At 38.4% G+C, this 21,149-nt stretch overlaps 6 protein-coding genes across 8 annotated transcripts; 1 reads left to right on the top strand and 5 right to left on the bottom strand.

Moving 5' to 3' along the window:
• Positions 1-873: 873 nt before the first annotated feature.
• Positions 874-3,694, bottom strand: LOC137727855 (14-3-3-like protein D). Of its 2 annotated transcripts, XM_068466689.2 has the most exons (7): positions 3,505-3,694; positions 2,962-3,268; positions 2,790-2,877; positions 2,143-2,252; positions 1,876-2,024; positions 1,248-1,303; positions 874-1,110 (listed from the first exon to the last, which is right to left on the bottom strand). In XM_068466689.2, exons 1-7 carry the CDS (start codon positions 3,575-3,577, stop codon positions 1,108-1,110), a joined length of 786 nt encoding a protein of 261 aa, XP_068322790.2. In that variant the 5' UTR covers positions 3,578-3,694; the 3' UTR covers positions 874-1,107. The 2 variants fall into 2 exon arrangements, with proteins under 2 accessions (XP_068322790.2, XP_068322789.2); XM_068466688.2 differs by lacking the exon at positions 874-1,110 and having other exon boundaries at positions 1,242-1,303; positions 3,505-3,692.
• A 948-nt stretch (positions 3,695-4,642) lies between these two features.
• LOC137727710 (uncharacterized) lies at positions 4,643-8,218 on the bottom strand. Its single transcript, XM_088678349.1, has 11 exons — positions 7,912-8,218; positions 7,488-7,665; positions 7,051-7,118; positions 6,694-6,764; positions 6,347-6,589; positions 5,882-6,045; positions 5,734-5,789; positions 5,573-5,625; positions 5,151-5,319; positions 4,974-5,071; positions 4,643-4,885 (listed from the first exon to the last, which is right to left on the bottom strand). The coding sequence occupies exons 1-11, from the start codon at positions 8,132-8,134 to the stop codon at positions 4,778-4,780; spliced, it is 1,431 nt and encodes a 476-aa protein (XP_088534475.1). The 5' UTR covers positions 8,135-8,218; the 3' UTR covers positions 4,643-4,777.
• Positions 8,219-8,895: 677 nt separating this feature from the next.
• On the bottom strand, positions 8,896-11,657 carry LOC137727711 (heavy metal-associated isoprenylated plant protein 29-like). The gene is made up of 3 exons (XM_068466530.2): positions 11,520-11,657; positions 9,844-9,919; positions 8,896-9,468 (listed from the first exon to the last, which is right to left on the bottom strand). The coding sequence occupies exons 1-3, from the start codon at positions 11,523-11,525 to the stop codon at positions 9,041-9,043; spliced, it is 510 nt and encodes a 169-aa protein (XP_068322631.2). The 5' UTR covers positions 11,526-11,657; the 3' UTR covers positions 8,896-9,040.
• Positions 11,658-14,655: 2,998 nt separating this feature from the next.
• On the bottom strand, positions 14,656-15,290 carry LOC137728532 (uncharacterized). Its single transcript, XM_068467293.2, has one exon. The coding sequence runs from the start codon at positions 15,195-15,197 to the stop codon at positions 14,790-14,792; it is 408 nt and encodes a 135-aa protein (XP_068323394.2). The 5' UTR covers positions 15,198-15,290; the 3' UTR covers positions 14,656-14,789.
• Positions 15,291-15,717: 427 nt separating this feature from the next.
• Positions 15,718-16,125, top strand: LOC137728533 (uncharacterized protein At5g01610-like). The gene has a single exon (XM_068467294.2). It carries the CDS (start codon positions 15,718-15,720, stop codon positions 16,123-16,125), a length of 408 nt encoding a protein of 135 aa, XP_068323395.1.
• Positions 16,126-17,886: 1,761 nt separating this feature from the next.
• On the bottom strand, positions 17,887-21,105 carry LOC137727712 (UBP1-associated protein 2C). 2 transcript variants are annotated; one of them, XM_068466532.2, is made up of 2 exons: positions 19,875-21,105; positions 17,887-18,141 (listed from the first exon to the last, which is right to left on the bottom strand). In XM_068466532.2, exon 1 carries the CDS (start codon positions 21,022-21,024, stop codon positions 19,876-19,878), a length of 1,149 nt encoding a protein of 382 aa, XP_068322633.2. In that variant the 5' UTR covers positions 21,025-21,105; the 3' UTR covers positions 17,887-18,141; position 19,875. The 2 variants fall into 2 exon arrangements, with proteins under 2 accessions (XP_068322633.2, XP_068322632.2); XM_068466531.2 differs by having other exon boundaries at positions 17,887-19,563; positions 19,875-21,104.
• Positions 21,106-21,149: the final 44 nt, after the last annotated feature.

Consider the following 21,149-nt stretch of genomic DNA (forward strand, 5'->3'; position numbering starts at 1 on the left):
TAGAAGATGCAAATCCCTTAAAATGAGTATTTTACATTTTTAGTGGCCGCAAAATTCTCTAATGGCGAGATGTAAAATATACATCTTGACTGAAAAATGTAACATAAAAGCCTAAATATGCATATTTTTTGCGAATATTTTTGCTCATCACCGTATTTATTATCGTTAGATGAGTTTAAATTTCGAGACCTGAGTAGTGTATATACACAAATCTCAAAAATTAAACTTATACAGTGGTGACAAATATGATGGTGAGTATTACCACCACTTAAGGGTGGTGAACAAAAATGCACCCATATTTTTTACATCTTGGTGGTGAGTCCCTCCGATCAAAGAGAGAAAATTAAATGGAATTTCAAACTTATGTATCTACCATTGGAGTGGAACTCCCATCTATATCTCCCAAAAGTGTGAAACGAGACATAAATATGGTTTTGCATATCTCCATTGGAGATGCTCTAAATAACGGTGTTGGTGAATGCAGTTAGTTACGTACTAACCAGAGTGGAATCCGGTAGGCATTAACATTTAAAAAACATTTTACATGAATTTTCAGAAGCTTATGGTATGTCATAAGTTTCACGAAAATAGATTTTACAATGATTTAACATATAGCATGTTTCTTAATTTTAGAAGCTATAACGCGGCAAAAATGTCACAAAAATAAGTTTTGATATATATATATATATATGTATATATATTTTGTAGGATTTCTTACAACCGACGAAATCCGGTGAGTAATATCTCACAGTCGTGAAAAAATGCGTAGGTCATCTTTCCGAAAGAACGTTAAACCTAATTTTACGATTTATTGAGTCACATATGGCCCACCAGTTAAAGGACGCAAATTAAACATTCAGCAGACAAATCCCATTCTCAACAAACAGAGGATTGAAATTTGGATGTGTAGAAGAAAGCTTTTACATTAAGTCACAGTGATGAACTCGGCGTTTCGGAGTTGCAAATGCTACTAGCAGAACAACAACATTTAACTAGAATCTCACTGGCGAAAAATTAAAAACAAACACCATAAGAAACGAGACCCTGCATCGACTTTCTCCATCCGTAAAATTACACAAGCCCTGGCCAACCCTAGGCCACTTCCATTCACTGCACAAAGATAAAGGAAACTAAGGACGTTGAAGACCCAGAAACCAAATAACTATAACACAATGCTTGACAAATATGGCCGAAAAATGAAGGAACAAAATGATGGTTGGTAATTGGTTGACCGAAATAAGCTATACCTCTGCATCTTCACCTCCAGGTTTAGCAGAGCCATCCCCCTTCTGTATATCGTCGCCTGTAGCAAGTATCAGATTAATATCCAATATCTCTCAGTATAATCGACCAAATTTCTAGGACATGTGAATACCATAAACCCAAGTACTCTGTATTGTTCAGAGCTAAATGTAATTCAAACAGAAAGGCGATTGAACATCTTACTAGACTCAAGCTGGTACACAAAAAGGGAAACATATTCACAATTCGCATCCATGACACATAATAACACACAACGTTCACAAGAAAAAACTTATGTTTTTAGATGTAACGTCTAATTGAATCATAAGAATATGAGAATCGCCTTCATAAATTATTGGAAACCAACCTGTCGAATTCACATTTTAATTGATCTTCAGTTTCCACTGAAGAAATTGTTCTACTATTAATTTTTCTCATTGTGTTGATGATTGTAGTATACTATAAGTGAGACAAGCATCTCACAATCACAATTTCATATACTCATTTCTCGAACCATAATCCAAAAGTTAGTAGTCAAGAACAAGCATCGCATGACTTGATGAAACTACACATAACAAGTCGGGAAAAATTCCACCACATAACATAACATTCTCCATAAGGCTATCTCATTACCTCCATCCTCTGGAATGTCAGAGGTCCACAATGTAAGGTTGTCCCTCAAGAGCTGCATGATCAAGGTGCTGTCTTTGTATGATTCCTCACTCAAAGTGTCCAATTCTGAGATAGCTTCATCAAAAGCTTGCTTTGCAAGGTGACATGCCCTGGAGCAAGTTGCCAAAACGCAACCAATAAGAATTCTTTTCTTCTAATTTTACTTTTGGCCAAAATGAAGAAAAAGAATGTGATATTGTGAATCTTGGTCACCATAAGCACGCATACCTTTCCGGAGAGTTCAAGATTTCATAATAAAAGACAGAAAAGTTCAAGGCCAAACCCAGTCTGATGGGATGTGTGGGGGGTAAATCAGTTTCTGCTTTACCAGAAGCTGCCTGCAAAATAGATAGACATAACAGACAGATGCAAAATCCAAATTAGAACAGCCGGAAGTGAGATAAAGTGAGAAAAGGGACCTAGCCGCGTCATTTCAATAACAGGCTGCTTCAGAAAAAAGGGAGCAACTTCAAAGTGTGACCAAGGGCGATGAGCGTACATCTCAAATCAATGGTAATCTAACGAAAAAAAAATTAAGCTAATACTTAGATATAGCTGGCCACACCACTAAATCACGTAGTTCAATGCAAGGGCCAGCATCGCAACCATGTCTTGACACTAAATTTCAGCATAATGCAATGGAATCATAGCTTCACCAGTTATTTTCAACACGAGATGATACCAGTTTAGTTAGCACTAACATTAACATCAGATATCAGTTTTACTTTTTGCTCGTTTGAGCAACAAATAGTTAATAAAGCTGATTTCTTTTCTCTTCGAGTCCCTCATACTTCTTAGCAAACAAACAGCGCATACGCCAAAAACTTTAATTGACTGATTAGAGTTGATAAATTAAAGACTATCTCGTATTATACCTGATAAGCTTTCATTGACTGATCAGCAACCTCTTTCCTGTCATCACCAGTCTTAAACTCCGCCAAGTAGCGATAATAATCTCCTTTCCTGCAATTACACAAAATAAACCATTCAAAAGCCAAATACTTTAACCACTCCAAAACACTCAATCGAAGCATAAAAACTGCTCACATTTTGTAGAAAAACACAGTGGATTCAAAAGCAGTGCACGACGGAATGAGATGTTCATCAATAACCCTCATGATGTCGCTGCAAATGCTAGAGAGCTCGGACTCGACCTTTTTCCTGTACTCCTTGATACGGCTCACATTCTGATCGTTCCCTTTCCCCTCCTCCTTCTGCTCAATCGACGACAGAATTCTCCACGAAGCTCTGCGAGCTCCGATCACGTTCTTGTACCCGACCGAAAGCAGATTCCGCTCCTCCACAGTGAGCTCCACGTCAAGTTTCGCTACTTTCGTCATCGCCTCCACCATTTCTGCGAATAAAAGGTGCAGAAGGTAAAGTAAATGCAAGTCAAAACCCTTATTCCATGAAAAATTAAGAAATTAACACTCAGATCTCTCTTTTTTTTTCTTTTCTTTTTTTTCCTTCTGGTTTCTTTGATTTTCTGAGTAGACAGACAGAGTATAAGTCTTTGATTTCATGAATTTTGAAGCGAAAAAAATCATTAAAAAATAAAGTAAGTGAGAGAGTGAAGGTATGAGATGCTACCATCGTAACGCTCGGCTTGCTCGGCGAGCTTCGCAGTGTAGACGTAGTTCTCTCTCTCTTTGGGGGAAGCCATGGCCGATCTCACTCTCTCACTACTTCCTCTCTTCCTCTCTCTAGTCTCCGTGCGCTCTGAAGTTTCCTCTCTCTCTCCTCCTTCTTTCTCTCTCTAGAATGACTGTTTTATGTAAAAGGCGTGGGGCATCGTTTGGTGTGGTTGGGTGGGTGAGGACCGGTTTGGAGGGCCCCGGATTGGCCCCGCTCTCCCACTACGTATAGAAATTTTTAGACGGAACGAGGGGTACATAATTTATTTTTATATAAATAGTAGGAAATTTTATTTTTAAGTTATTAATTTTTTAACTTACGTATTCTTATATAGTAATATAAATATATTATTCGTGTACTGATCATATTAAAAAAATCTTTTTATTACGTCTACGCCCAAACCGGTCCGGTTCAAAACCCCACATACAATACCCACGCGCGACTCGAAACGTGGACCCACATACTACTTTGGCTTCGTGAGAATATCAGTTGCGGCTTAGGCAGGGCGCGTGGAATAGACGGGTTCTTGATGGCGGCGGAAAACAGTTGAACGTGGAATTTAAGCTGAACAATGCACCTTTTTCCAATTTTCCATTTTTCTTTTGACGTCCTTTAAATTTGTAATTTTTCATTTTCTCTGTCTTAAATTTTTTCTTTCTTTCTGAAGTAGTAATTTCTATCTAACTGTCAATCATAATTTAACACTCGTGCAGAAAATTTTATTTTTTATTTTTTATTTTAATAATTTATATTCGCATGTGTGATTTGCATACTCGTTGATTCAAAAGAATCGATGGTGTTGGTTATTTAGAAGGGGAAAATAAAATAAAATAAAATAATATTCAACCATGTAAATTGTAACTTGCAACTGAAGTTTCTGCGTTTAGTATGTTGCTAATTTTCCCAACAAGTCATTTTTTATACGAAACTTTAACAAAAAGCTCCCAGTACTGTTCATTTTAACGAAAACCACATTTTTATACTAAAAAGTCAATTCTGATACTATTTACTTTACCCTTTATTTTATCATTATCGTTAAAACTCAAAGTTTTCAAGTTTTTTTTATTAGTTTTTCTTTTTATATAAACCTCTCTTTCGCAAGAGCGAAGCTAGCGAACTACATTCATCGATCACATTGCAAGCTACATGTACAAATGTGAAATGGTGAGGTTAACTTATTCTACATGTTTTCAGCTACACTGCACTTATATTACATACGGATTTGAAGCTATAAGCTGGCAGTGATGAATGAGGAGGAGGATTCCTGTTGCTTCAGGCTGTCGGCAACGTGAGCAACCACCCCGACGCCAGCATTGTGAAGCCATTCACTTTTCACCTGGATTCACAGACGGTAATCGATTTAGAAAACCAGGCAACAGAGAGACTGAAAACCTCCTCAAGAGAAAGATGAATTGATGCGGTACATGAATGTTGTTGTGGGCAAAGAAGGGCCAGAACGCCGAATGAAAGCTGACATCAACTTTTCTCCATCCTACTTGCTGCAAACCCCGTATCATTTCATCTGTTCACCGGAAAAGGTTAAGCTTCATCAGTAACCAATCCACCCTGGACTTCTGTTACCATTTATAGAGTTTTGGTACCTTCTACAATTTCGTGATATTCCAATGTTTTTTGTATGTTGGGTTCGCTTTGGGCGGCTTCCTTTGCTTTAGCTGCTTCAGGAGGAAAATGGGGACCTTCAGATGAAACTGGAGGACAGTACTCCACGTCTACAACATGCTTGTACCCGTCCAAAGACCGGCGAGGGGGCTGCCAATGAAATTCAGAAATATTCAGATTGACACATAAAACACAACGGTAAAAATACTCATCATTTGAATAACTCCATTTACTGATCATAATTTCCTTGGCCCTGTCAATTAATCACTAATTGTCACCGTAGAAGTACCAAACAAATGCTCTGTTTTAGCTAGCAAGGAATAAAAACATTCATTTAACAAGAGTGGCTTCGCCGTGGGCCATTAAATAACTCGGTCATTTCAAGGAGAGAGTGATCTGTCACCTTAAAAATTTCGGTCTCCCTCCTAATGGACGATGTGCGCCAACCAACCATATCTGTTTGTTTTAAAGAAATTCATATACTGAAGAGAGGACTAAGGAGTTAAAAGCTAATAAATTCGTCGAAGTACGGTAAGAAAAAATGGATTATATGCAGTAGGATACGATCATAAGATACATTTGCATAGATAATCCGAGATTTGAATGCCCCCATAGCAGATCTGCATAATGAAACGTATTATAAATTTAGAACCATTACACAAGTTTGGCGAAAAAGTGGGCTTGCCCGAAGTAATATAGAAGCTCTACTTACAAAAATTTCCCATCTTTGCAATCGGATGCCATTCTCAGAAGAAGTGGCGGTCTTTCAGGCTTACCATCGGTGAGAAACAATTGACTACCAGTTCGACCAACAACAATAGGAGCGATTGGCGCAGCCAGCTTTTCTAAGAAAGGTACTCCTAATAAAAATGGAAGCTGCAGAAAACGAAAATCAAAATAATTTGAATATATTTCAAGGTAAGGTTGGAAGTATATCCATATACTGTAATTCATCGTGCAACAGCGATCTTAATTCATCATGCAACAGCAAAGAGTTGAAGACACGGTCAACAATTTACTTCAGTAATTGGTACAATCTACCATGCTCGCATTCAAAGTCTGAGTATTAGTATTATATTTACAGTAAACCTTGACTTTCGCAAGAAGTATGGCACATCGGTAGAGCCCAAACTGGCATCAATTAGTAGATATAATGAAATCAAGATGATATACAGACCTGCTTTTTCCCTCGCACCCCAAGATGTGGAGTTGCCAATGTTACAAAATTAATAGGCTCTAACCCAGCAATCTTTCCTTGTCTCAAGGAGTATGCCGTTTGTGAATTTGCAGTAGTTGAACTGGCACTATCGTTGGGTGTGTAAAGGACAGAAATTGCATATCTTGCAAATAAACCCCCCAGAGAATGGGCTAAAAATGAGATCTTCTTTAGGCTCTCTGTCTTTTGTACAAGTTGCAAAACCTGTTTATCATGAATGCCAAGGTTATGCAACTATATTTCGCTATTTCCGACCAAACTTAAAGCACAAAACTTTTAAACAGTGGCTCATAAACTTCAAAACTCACTTCATCTGCTAATCGTTTCCCAGCTCCATCAATACCAGAAAAAGTTTTGGTGTACGTGTTACACGAACTTGCTGCAAATACATTAACCATGATGTTAACACTCATAGACTAAAAGCCTACATCGAATTCATGCACTTCAGAAACAGGGAAATCAACTGCATTCTGATTTGTGAAGTATACTATCGTCATCAGTCACATCTTAGTGACCCTCAACCCTCATCGGTCTTCCTAGTCTGACAACTGTCAACAAACACCAAGCAACTATCTTTTGAGTGGTACTATACTACTCTGTTATTTATTGCTCTTGGAAATTCTAAAATTCACATATTTGAATTAAGGTAAATAAGATAAATTTACCATAGATTAAGAAGTTTCTTCCTAGACGCCTTTTTAACTCCGCTTCCACGTATGTCCAGTCACTCGGGCTGCATTACTAAGAATCAGTCAACTCGATACAATTTGGTGAAATAAGTAGCCAAAGGAATGCATCAAGGAGACAATTTCAAAAGCAATGAACCGTTGAAAGAGGTATTGGAAGCGTCTAACATGTGGAATCCGAAAATTGTAGTAAGTAGCACGAAAAATTGTAGTAAGTAGCACGAAAATGAACTCAAAGATAACCAATGTATCTAATACAAAACTAAGCACATTACGTAACCCTCTACCTAACTTTCCTTTGTCATTTCCATTTGCTTGAAGAAAAGTGAAAAAACTTGACTTTTCCGTAAAGGCGTAAACTTTATGGAAACAAGAAGCAATTACAATGACAGGCAGAGATCAGGAGCAAGATATACCTCGCCAAGATGCCGTGAACAAGGACGAGAAGATGATCGGGTTTATTCTCCGCATTTGCAATACCCCTGGAGGATCCAAAATTTCCCTGACTAGTCATAGCTTGAGCCCTAAGGCCTTGGTTTCTCCAACTACCACATATGCCTGCAATATAATATCTACAAGAATTTGACGGACGTGGGTTAGGCCAGTTGGTCAACACGGTTCAAATTCTCTATGTTATAAACTAGATTAGTATAGAACATCGTCCTAAAAATCGAATAGGACGATTCTAATCACACTAGAAATTAATTCTAATATTATCGAATGCCGTTAATTCGAGGATAATTAAGCAAATATTACACCTTTGAACGATAAATCTCAAAATTTCCCAGGAAAATTGGTTGAGAGAGAGAGAGAATTGATTACCGGAACCGAAGCCAAACGACGAACAGGAGGAGGAGGCCCCTAAAGGTCCTTGGGTGTCGTTTCGCCGATTGCAGCTGAAACTCGGTAAGTGCCCAAAGCGCGGGTGAATCAGAGAAGCGGACGCCATGTGTGTGTGTGTGTGTATATATACAGAGAGAGAGGAGAGAGAGGGGAGGAGAGAGAGTGGGGGTCCTAATTTCTCGGTTGAATCAAAAGGGAGGGAAGTCAGCATCGACGCCATAACGTGGTATCATTGCTGTGACAAGAGATACGGGTACGCAAACGCCCATGTCTCTTTCTTCCTCTCTCTCGTTAGCCTCTTGATACGATGTAGTTTTGTTTCTTGCATTTTCCTCATTGGAGTTTAATTCTATTAGTTTAATCCGTTAATTGACACAATATTTCTCTCATGAGAAGATATGTGTGCGCAAAAATAAACAAGACAATCAACTCGTTAATTTATTGTCATTGATTTTTTTCAATTCATTCGATTCAATGACCGAAAATTAAGAAAAATGTGTTTTAAGTAAAAGTAGGTGTGTGAATCACGCTAATCTTTCTCTAATCTTTTACGTGCAGGCGTTGGACCTCCTTGTTTACGATCATCCAAAACATCTTCTTTATTTACACAATTCATATATGTAGTTGTTCATGTCATGAGCCTAAAGTATTTCTTAAGCTTCATTTGTCACTGTGTTTACAGGAGATTGGTGCATTTAGATTTTATCAATCAATTTGACACTTCTCTTAATCATAACTCACAAATAGAGTGCGTGAGGCTAAAAAGAAAGGTGCTAGAACCAATAGCCTTTTGATATTATAACATGTAAATCACACAAGGAAACCAGGAACCAAATATTACACAAGTCTAATATGATATCCATGATTGTATCCTATTCACAAGGGCAGTGAAGAAAACTTTCAAACTAAAGTTATGATACAAACATCGTTGCCCACGACAACATGAACTGTAAATTGAGATGGGTCTCGTCATCACATACGAGACCTATGCAGTGATAACTCTGCATAGTATACACGCGCATAAGCTACGTACTGACATAAGCATATATATTCTTCAAACTGAAGGTGCCGCAAAAAAAAAAGGGTTGCGGAACAACCAGAATATGAGGGACACCACGGAATTAATTCACATTATGGAACAAGCATGAGGGTTTTCATCACTGAACACAGCAGTGGCCTGCTCATTAAACATGGTGGAATAAGGAGGAGGTTGATAGTAGCCGTGTTGCTGATTAGTGGAGCCATGCTTGTAGTAGTTATATGAATAGGAGGAGGATTTAGGTACTGATTTGTAGGTAGTGATGGGAAGTTGGTAGGCAGTAATCCGACGGTCATGATGATGCTTATGACGATGATGATTGTGATGATGATCAAGCGGCTGATGTTGCTGGTAGTAGTCAAGACCAATGCTGTGGTATTGAGGGTTGTAAGGGTAAGGCCAAAGCTCAGCTCTCTTTCCAGTCTTCCTCACTGCCCTTAAAACCTTCTCTTGATCTGCCCATCCCATTACAGTCACCTTCTGCATGTTGAAGTCCACGTCAACAGCATCTACTCCTGCAGGCACATATATATAATTATATCAGAATCACAATAATAATTAATAATAATAATAATTAGTTTGAATACTAATCATGTTGTTAATTAATTATACATAATTAACCAACCTGCTACTGGGAGTGGTTATCTGGGACCTTAGTTGTAAGGAAAAAGTCTTGGTCTTGTTCTTTTGTTAATCTCTTTAATTAGTTTTAATTAATTTTATAACAGTACTACGGTTCATAACCGAGCCACAATTAGATATTTAAACTTTCGACGTGAGGTATTTCTTCACATCCTCACAATCTAGATATTTATGAGAAAAGGTTTCAACCAGACCTGATATTTAGAAAGCGAAAAAAGAAAAAAGGAATAACTTGCACAAAACTATACCTTTCATTTTTTTTAGAGCACTCCTAATCTTGTTCTCGCAGCCAGCACAGTCCATGGTCACAATCATCTCTACGATCTGCACAAAACTAATAAACTTTAAAATTACAGTTCATGCAAGGAAACAAGATCAGAATGAAACACAGCACACATATATATTGGTTTTTCTAATTAAAACGTGCGATCAATCGGTGGAGAAGAATATGTTGAGGCATTCACTTGAAGAAAATACATGCCATGCATATTGGAAACCCAGATAATTAATATCTGTGGATCCTGTTAACTGTAACCCCCTAGTCATGCATGCAGCTGTATGTGAAACTTGTAGAATTTTTTAGGTTGATGAGCCGAGGGCTTACTCCAACAACACTAATACTGTCCTTATTTTACTACATGTCCAATCCGTTAGATGTGGGGTTATCACAAAAAGTCTTTGTATTAGTTTGAGTGAGGTAATCCTATATAAATTGTTTTTTCTCATTCCCTTTGACCGATGTGGGACAAAGGAATTCCAACAAGCCCCCGCATGTGAGACCCTATTTTGTGGGTCACACGTGGAGATCCACATATCAGCAACCACGTAGAGCCAAGTCGGGGCTCACCCATCACGTAGGGCCAACGAGGACCCACCCAATCATGTGGCATCTTTGGCCTACTTGGAGCCATGTCGGGACTCACCCATCACGCGGGGCCAAAGGGGGGCCCAATCACGTGGCAGCATGAGCCTGTCCCCTGAGTCTGATACCATGTAGAATTTTTCAAGTCGATGGGCCAAGGGTCCACCCCAACAACACCGATACTTTCCCCACTTTACCATCTGCTCAATCCGTCAGGTATGGGGTTTAATCACAAAAAGTATCGGTATTAGTTAAAATAGAGTAATCCTATATAAATTGCTTTTTCTCATTCCCTCTGGCCAATGTGGGACAAAAGAATTCCAACAAAACTTTAAAAATAAGCACATGTACAACTATATATGTAGGCCAATGGTAGGACCCTTCACCTTTAGGTTTGACGGTAGACATTTTACGTTCTACATCATACTTTGAAGCAAGGTTCGAAAAAATGCTAGTCGCTAGTCTAGCGACAGATTGGGGCCTAGTGTTTAGGTAGTTAAGCAGAGGTCTAAGCATACTAGGTGGATTTAAATAAACTTATTATATATCGTATAAATAATTGCATGTTTATATTTAAAAATTAAATACATAATTGTATTGAGATACATAAATTGAAAAATAGAATGACATATAGATTAGAAAATATCATAACATATTATAAACATGGGGAACCATAATATAATGAGTGTTCATCCAAGTATTCAACAAGTCTCTTACAATTTATTTTAAAAAAATGCAAAATGAAAATTTTTATTTTCTGTCTAAGTAATAGTCATAAAATAAGCGGGTACCTAGGCGGGTCTAGACACCATTTCTTAATTTTCAAACACCTAGTGATTAATCTGAACTGTGGTTAGCCACCTAGTGCCTAGGTGGAACCTAAGCAATGCTAGACGGGAACTTTTAGAACAATGCTCAAAAGAGCTAAGATGGCATAGTCTTCTATTTCATTAAAAATAAAAAAAGGGTATAGCAGCATATGTCGCCATGCATGATGATAACTTAGACATGAAAACAGAATTGAAAGAGTGAGAAAAGGGTTAAGCCATGTGGTTTCCTCACCGTCATGTTGGAATATTGAGATATATAGATCTTTGATTTTCTTTGAGCCTCCCTTTCTCTGTCGAACTCTTTCGGAATGAGAAACTTAAATGCAATTGCACTCAATATATATAGCAAAGATTGCAGGGAAGACAGATATTATTTTTATGAGCTCTTCAACGTTGCTGCCAGGGCAAGATATATACGTTAGTATCTTAAGAAAGCGAGTAGTCCCCACAACCATTTTTTTTATTTTATTGAATGTTTCGTTTTCTTAGTCTTGTTGGTTTGAGCGAAGTTGCAAAGCAAATGCTTAGAAGTTGAACTGCAGGCTGCCTTCGTCTGCTGATCTAATTAATTTATAAATTAATCAATCTCTTAATTATCTATTATTTATCAAGGACTAAACCGTGTTAGTCAAGTGTGTAAATGAAGTAACACGATTTTATTAACTTTTCGTTGCAATTATTAAGCCCTTTGGTCATCTGAATATAGTTGTCAACGCCTTTTGCGATCGTCATCATCATGAAATCTTCTGGAATTGTCCGTTCGTCATCATCTATATATCTATATCTAGTCTTTAAATATATACATGTACATGACATATCAGCTTTGTGTAACGTTACATGTGCAAGTTGGTGAGTTGGTGTACTAATTAAGGTTCATCCAATTGCATTGGACGGTATATGATAGTGGATACTCAATTGGTATTGGATGTGGATATCCTCATGACTGTCAGTCGTCAATGTATGTGAAACATCAACAACTTACATCACTCAAGCATACATAAAAGAATCGATCATTTTTTTTTTCTTTGTAAATTAGGATGAGTAGATGAATAGAGACATTTTTCCTTGTAAATAAATCAGAATTTAACGTGTGTGTTTTTATTTACTTTTGTGATTTTGGTTAAACGCTTTGAATCAATACTGTTATTTACAATTTAAAGATATAATTTTCTTATGAACGGAACACATAAAAGTATAACGTCACTTTCTTATTACCGAAGAATAGAACTGACATCATATTAAATCATATCACGATTGGCATATTGATAGAACTGACATCATGAAAAAGACTTGGTCTCCGGATTCATACATCAAGGTTTTTTCCCAGAAAAAGAGGCAGCGGGCGGAATTAATTAAACAAAAACTAATGAAAAAAGTAAGGGAATTTTGAGTTTCAACAATAAAGATAAAATAAAGGGTAAATGAATACTACATGATTAATTTTTTAGTGTAAAAATATGATTTTTTGTTAAAATGAACAATACTGGGAGCTTTTCGTTAAAGTTCATATTAATTAATTGTATTACTAAGTAATGTCATCTAAACCAATTTTTTACTGCAAACTATGTGATATGTCATCAATAGAAACTGAGCATGTTAATCAACACTAAGTAATAATTCAATTATTAATAATCACGTCATATGGTTTACAAAATTTGATCTAAATAGTTCCTTAGCATTACCTTTATGTTAGTAGGCCTAGTTGCTTCCTGTAGGACCATGGAGGGCTGGTTGAGATAGGTTGTAACCAATTACAATGGACTTGAATCTAGTATTTTATTTGTTGTGTCAAAATATGAGGAACATAACAGGATATGATAGGTTATGAATCCATAATGGAATTGATTATCTAATATGTCATTATACATGGATTACAAATCATGTATCTGTCAATTCCATCCTAAGGATCAATCTCATCCAATTAACCAAACATACATTAATTATTACAAATTTATGTGCACCTTGATGATCTATATATGATTCGGGGACTTTCAAGTGGACGACTTTTGTTACATTATAATTTAATTGGTGAAGCGACAATACGGCCTACGTGCGAAAGTTACACAAAGATATTATCCTACGAACTTTTCAAAAATAAAATAAATAAAAAAGATTGCAAGATTGATTTGAGCAAAGAAGGGAGATTTAAGGTGTTGTTTGGTGTTTAGTATTGGTTTGATTGAATGATGAAACGGATACTAACTCGTATATTGTTTAAGTTGAGTGTAGAAGATGAATTGATCTAAATAAAATTTATCATTTCCAATCCGATCATTATTAGTTAACCAATAATAAAAAATAAAAATAAAAAAACTAATGAGAAAGACTTGAAAACTTTGAATTTTAATTAGAAAGACAAAAATGTATTGTAAGTGAATAGTATCAAAAATGTTTCGTTAAGATTCCCTAAAAAAAAACTAGTATTTGTGAAAATAAGGAAGGAAAAATTTTATTCGTGATTAATCTATCTTCTCGACATCTATTTCTTCATTCAATATTCATTAAATTTAATGAGTCGTCGGTGCCAAATCAAGCATACACGTCAAACGAATCCCATGTCATGTCACTAAAAGTTATGCCGATGTATTGGAAGCATGTGAATTTTTAGTGGGTAAACCGAAAATTAACTCTCTTACTAGTTGTGCGCGATTCTTTTCAAATCATATTAGCTCTGCGTTGGGATTCATTTCAAATATTATGCTCTAGTTGGTCACCGGAGAATGTTTACCCATATTTGGACGCCGTGTTTGTTCTTTGTTACGATTTCTCTTACAATTGGGTTGAAGAACCTTTTGCTTTTCAAGTTGTATTGCTTGAGCATAATAATTCTGATCGTTTCAATAATTTTAGGGTAGTGCTATCCACATTCCATATTTTACCTTTTACACATTTTTCTCAATAATTTTAGGGTGATGCTATTCATATTATATTTTTGTACCACATTTCCATACCATCTTACGTGGCATTTGATGTAGACAACCACATCATTTGAATTAATCAGATTTTTAAATTTATATAATTATTTAATAAACTAATAATTAAGAAAAACTAGGTAATTAAATGATAATTGTGGTATACGAGGAGTCTTTCTCGTTCATTTCCTTGGGTTTTGCAAATTTTTCAAATGATGTGGTTGTACACATCAGATGTCATCTAAAATAATATAGAAATGTGGTATAAAAACATGATATGAATAACATTACTTTTGAAAAATACCAAAGGACAAAATTTAACAAAAATGTGAAAATCAAGAATGGATGTATGGATAATACCGCTTTAATTTTATGTAGCTTTTAAAAAAAAAAAAAAAACTCAAAATTTTAACTATCATCAACTGAATTTTTATTTCTCTAGTAGGAGAAGCCACATCAAAATACAGCCACTGATTTAGACAAAAACGATGGGGAAAAAAGAGGAGAAAACAGGCTTTCCCCAGACAGAAAAATGAAGTTGTGAACTGATGAAATGGAGGCACCTACCGAACGTTACTAGTCGACACACATTACTGCCCGGCTGCGAATGCCTCGACCGGGAAAGTCTTGGTGATACCGGCAAGGCTCTTGAAGTTGATTTTTCCGGCGGGCTGATCAACATTTATTTCACTGACCGGAGGCCATAACATGAGCTCCTTAGCCTTCACTCCCTTGAGCTTCTTAATCCTCTGCTTCTCAATATAGCCTTTGATTTCAGTGTCGTAACTCACAAGCTTACCGATCAGCTTGAAGCTGTGCTCGACCTTCTTCTTCTGGACGATCCACATGTAGCCGGTGGCCCTCACAAAGCCAACTTCGATCACCTCAGCAAGTGGCAAAAGCCCTAGCGGAAGTTCAAACTCCTTGAGCAAGGCGGTCGCCAATGCCAGTCCCTCCTCGTGGCCCTTCTTCACGATTCCTCCTTCCTTCTCCGCCATGATCAAAAAATTATTTTCTTGAAGTATTGAATGAAGCAATGAAGTTGTAACTACTTTGGGTTAAAGAATGTTGATTTATACAAGCATGAAGGCCATTAGACTCCTAGTTTTAATCGACACAAATTTGAGATTACAAATATCGCAATCGTGTTTAAGTACAAAGCTTTAAGCATAAACAGGTGGAATTTTACTTTCCAAGCTGCACATAATACCCATTGACAGGTTGCAGTTGTCTTCAACGAACAAGAAGACTAGGAGACAACAAGAGCAGAAAATTTGGGAGATGACCACAACACACATAGTAGCTTCGGCGGTTCGCACCGTGGATCGTGGAATGATGATAAATTTTATGCCGGATTAGAGAGATTTTGGTGACTACTACAAAGAAATCGCCTTGGTTTCTCCATTCTGTTTGTCCCATGCATGTAGCAACTTGATATAAATTAACCCATTTACCACAAAGTGCCTACAACTTCACACTACTTTGGAAACTTTAATAAAGATAGACAATAGTTTACCCATGGCCGAGAAGGAAGGAGGAATCGTGAAGAAGGGCCACGAGGTGGGACTGGCATTGGCGACCGCCTTGCTCCAAGAGTTTGAACTTCCGCTAGGGCTTTTGCCTCTTGCTGATGTGGTCGAAGTTGGCTTTGTGAGGACCACCGGCTACATGTGGATCCTCCAGAAGAAGAAGGTCGAACACAGCTTCAAGTTGATCGGTAAGCTTGTAAGCTATGACACTGAAGTCAAAGGCTATATTGAGAAGCAGAAGATTAGGAAGCTCAAGGGAGTGAAGGCTAAGGAGCTCATGCTATGGCCTCCGGTCAGTGAAATAAATGTTGATCAGTCCGCCGGAAAAATCAACTTCAAGAGCCTTGCCGGTATCACCAAGACTTTCCCCGTTGAGGCATTTGCTGCTGGCCAGTAAGCTCATGTTGACCACCAAGCAGGACAAGATCCCGTAGGTGCCTAGATTTCATCAGCTTACAACATAGGTCCTATTTGGGGAAGCCGATCTTTCTCCTTTTTCCATCCAATGCTTTGTTTTGATAACGTTTCGGATTGTTGTATCTTGCTACAAGAATAAAAACTTAGATGATGATAGTTAACATGATATGAAGTGGGAAAAATTTCATGCTTTCTTCGAAATATTAAATTTCGAAACAGAAAATTTCTTTTTCCTGTTCTATCTGGGAAGCAAGGACATGTAAGCAGTAAAATGGGCATCAATCATCAAACGAACCATAACAAACAGTTTAAATCACCAGCGAAGAAGCAACAAATGAGGTTCCCGGAAGAAATACAAATTATACTGTATTTATCCAAGAGTTGAGACATCGAATTACTTAAACGATCAGCCTTACTTATACAGCGGAACCTGCATTCCACTGATTCCATGGTTTCGTTCGACCATCTTCAATTTTCTCAGCTATTTAGCCTACTGATACCAGAAAACAGAAACTATATGCATCAAGACATCATTGCAGCAGAAAACAAAATATGCAGAAGTAAGCGAAGTTAAATTGTCAAGAAAAAGTAAAAAGCTTTATATCTATCACTCCGGAAAGTTCCGGCAACCCCGGAGTTAAATACAAATAGTTCCAGTAATACATTGTACCACCCCTTCTCGATTCCTCCACTTTTACTCTGTGTAGGAGGAGGGTTTCAATAATTAAATCTTCCCGATCAATCCCACGTCCTCTCTTTCTTTTCTTCCTGGTACGTACCTCTTCAGAAGCGCAAATATCGCTGCTGTTACCTGAACGAGCATTTGATGGACGCATAATCCTATCATTTTGCTGCTTGGCAGCATTTATCTTCTCTCCTCTTAACTGCCGCACAACCATTGACAAAAGACGGAGGCATAGCATCGGTCCAATCCTACATCTTTCTCCAACATCTCCTCCAGTAGAAGCCTCTTGCTCGATTCCGACAGTCCATTCCACCACTCAGTACAAGCATGGAGCGCAAAACCTCGGCTCCATTTTGTTCCACGAACCTCTTCAAACCCCTTAGAGGACTTGACATTGTCAGCCTCATCCGAAAACTTTGAGTAAATCATTGGTAAGCATTCGTGTGAAAGCTTCAACGCATCCATATCCCCAACATCCAGTCCGCACCCACCATCTTCCTACCTCAAAGTACCGAGACTCGTGTGAAAGCTTTAACTTATCCGTTTCTGATCCAAAATCATCTTCAAAACAAACCATATCACTTCCATATCCACTATCATTCCTCATTCTCTAACATCGCCCAAATCCAACCAAATTCTTCTTCCCACTCCGCCGTATTGGTTGATCGTCGCGGATGAAGGTTTTTCAGGTCGGGGATTTGGGGCAGTGGTGGTGAAGGGTTCAGTAGTGGAGAGGATTGTTGCCCCTGTACAACGACGTAAATTCGAATCCCGTCAGCTTCCTAATCTACCATCTAAATCATTAGCCAATTATACAGAGATTTTTGAATTTAGAAGACTGAATTTTCGTTCAGGTTAAAATTTCAACAGGGCCCATTGCACAAAAGCGTACAAGTGGTTGAAATTTTCTTTTTCAAGCATTCAATCACTTACATTTTATAAATTTAGTATCCCGGACCCTAGTCTTGTCATCCTGAAAAATCTCTCAATTTTGAGATGGCAGACGCAATTAAAAAGTGTAAAACCCTAATAAAGTGTTCGATAACCAAAGCCAGATGATGAAAAGGAAGAGAAACTCTTTACGATTTAATTAAAATTTAATGTCATCTTTGTCTTATCACATAATTGCTTGCAGTAGTTCCAAATGTTACAAATAGATGATGACCTACAACATATAATGAAGATTACAATTCCAAGTTACTCCCATATAAACATTTGGGATTCCGGCAACATCTATCCCGATCCAAGCTTTCACGAGGATGCGTAAGCCAACTCCGAACTCATTTGTAAGCAGCCGAGAAACGCGTAAGCCTGCGTCATGGTATAGACAACACAAGAGCCAACAGAAACCACAAGGCAAGGCATAAAATGTATAATACATCAAAATGGTTTCTTCAAACATCAACCAGTCTCAAAGCACACAGAGAGAAAACAAACGTTTGCGTATACAGGACACTGCAACATTACGACCTGGGGAGAATTTAATAACCCCCTCGTTTCCAATTGATGGTGGGTAACGAACACCCCAAAAAATGGAAGGAATACCATGTCAAGAATATTTCCTTTATGCTTCCTTTGAAATGAGGGTAAAGAGAAAGCACTCGACAAGATTTTTTAAAAGGAAGATAGAATGATACGTTCCCGTTAAAGCAGATGGTATCAACTCTTTTACACATAAACAAGTATGAAAAGACCACAACTTGCTCCGTCATGTATGATATACAATAAAGGGTGACCATAACCTAAAAAAGAAAGATGCTCATAACTAAATGCTGCCACCGGCTTCTTTAAGAAAAGAGACCTTGAAATGATGTGGCAGGTTGTTTAAAAGTTCGCGTTTAAAACACGAACTAACTGAAATAAACAGTAGCAGACATAACATATAAAATGTATCCCCTTTTTGTTATATTGAGAAGATACATTTCTTATCTGAGATTGTAGGTTCGACTCCCTTTTTACAATGACAAAAGTGTCCATGAACGTGATGAAATCAGTTTCAGGATTTTCACCTATAGGTTTAAAACAGATACGAAAAAAAAGACAGTAAACTCCAAAGTTTGTAAGATACAATATATTCTGTTCCAATTGGCCTGCTCAGAACTCAATTAATACAAACCATAAAGTCAATGACGTAAAGTTTACTTCATCAACCATTTTACTCTCTCAAACACTAAGTCGAAACAAAGAAATAAATCAAAGTATGGACTCAATAGAAAACAAAGGTTTCTAATTTATATAGCTCGGCACTTAAAAAGTGGCCAGAGTGAAAACAAGCTACAACTTACTGATTTTCCTCAAAAAAATAAACATTTGATGCTCCAAAACAAGCGAGAGGCAACAATTATTTATATCATGACCGCAAGTAGAAGGTTTCATGACCCACATACAAAGGTAAAGCCACGTATGATCACATAAAGAAAAAAACTATCAGCATTATAGCATAAACAAACGACAAATTTACAAACAAAGGGCAAGTTTTGTCATCAACTCAACAAAGAAGGAAATCCCTATTTCAGCACACAATTTATAGGAAAAGGTTATATCCTTTTAAGTAAGTTCTACATGTAGATCAACACCGATCAGAAAACAAAGCACAGCTCATAGAAGCAGATGAAGTGAACCAGCAACAGAATCACAGCAGTCCATATAATCTATCGAAAGATTTCATTGTCTGCATTCATGGAATCACGATAACCATTTAAAGCAATTGCGCCCAAGAAGCTTCTCAAGGACCTGAACCAAATACCCATTTAACACTAAAACAAATCAAATCTAAACCAATCGAAAAGCTTCTGCAATAAAAAGCAACTACGCGCATAGCACACATGATGAAATTGACTCAGGCAGCAACGAACAACATACAGCTAAAACAAAAGGAGAAAAAATAAAAACAAGACCTTGTCCATTTTCCACTCAAGTTTGGCACTTCACAAACATACATCATCGTGACGCTTCTGCTATAGCAACTCAACTCCTAAGTCTGTATATTAGCATGTATAGACATGTGTGTATACCAAAAACAGAAACATGAATACAAAGACTACCTCAGTAGTAAGGCGGCATGCCCTGGTACAGTCCACCAGGCGGAATTCGAGGCACAGGAGGCTGTTGATGCTGAGAAGGATGCGCCATGGACGATCCTAAACCATAATGTGGATCATCTGAGTATCCTCCAGGACCCATTCCAATAGAACTTGGCGGCAATCGAGCTCCAAATTCTCCTGGCGGTGGCACACCATATCCACCTCCCAAATTCGGATTATACCTGGCACCACCAAAATTATTACCAGAAGGCACCGGCAGCGGCTGATGCCCACCTGGAAAACCCGAATAAGGACCTGTCTGAGGCGGCAGGCCCTGATACATTCCCGGAGGCATGGAAGATTGCGGTGGCCGAACACCAGAATTATCAGGAGTACCTTGTGCCCCACCGGGTTTGCTCTTCTTGTTATCTACCGCCAATTTGCAAGCCACCTGATGACCGTCGATGTTCTTCAACGGTTCAACAAGCGCAGCCCTGGCGCCCTGCTCCGCCTTGTACACGAAGAAAGCAAACCCCTTTGATTTTCCGGTGACCTTATCAAACCCTAGCGGCCCTTCCTCAATCTCTCCATAAGCCGAGAAAGCTGACAATAGTCTGTCCGAAGAGATATCAAACGGGACGCTCCCCACGTAAATCTTCCTGGCCGAGACGTCAGCGGCGTTGGGGTTGCTGCTGTTAAACGACGTCGCTAATCCGGCGGAGGCGAACTGCGTGACGGTGACTCTGCCGTCGATTTTCTTGCTGGGTTCTTTAAGGGACAGGAGGGCCGAGTCGGCGTGCTTGAACGTGACGAAGCCGTAGCCTTTTGATTTTCCAGTGGCCTTGTCGTGGATGACGATGGCCTCGTCGAGCTCGCCGAAGGCGGAGAAGAGGGAGCGGAGGGAGTCGGAGGTGGTGTCGGCGCCAAGGCCGCGGATGAAGAGCTTCCGGAGGGTGGAGTCCTTGTCGGCGACCGAGCGGATGGATTCGAGGACGTCGGGGTGGCGAACGACGGCGTTTTTGAGGATGTCGATGAGTTGGTCCTGAGTCAGGGGCTGGAGGAGCCTCCGGGCGTCTTCGGGAGTCAGAGAGGCGGATTGGGAAGATGGAGAAGTCGAAACGGTGCCGTTTGGCTCGGTTTTGCGCTTCTTTGAGAAGTCCATGGTGGTCATTTGGGATTTTGGGGGATGCAGTCTGCTGCGCCTGGACTGTATAAACCCTAGCCACAGCGAGAGATTCGTATTCCTTCTAGGGCGAATTGTACGACTTTGTAGTTGATGTCGTTCAATTCTGCCCC

The sequence above is a fragment of the Pyrus communis genome, chromosome 10 (assembly GCF_041283825.1).
Source record: "Pyrus communis isolate YQ-2024b chromosome 10, ASM4128382v1, whole genome shotgun sequence".
NCBI classification, from domain to species: domain Eukaryota; kingdom Viridiplantae; phylum Streptophyta; class Magnoliopsida; order Rosales; family Rosaceae; genus Pyrus; species Pyrus communis.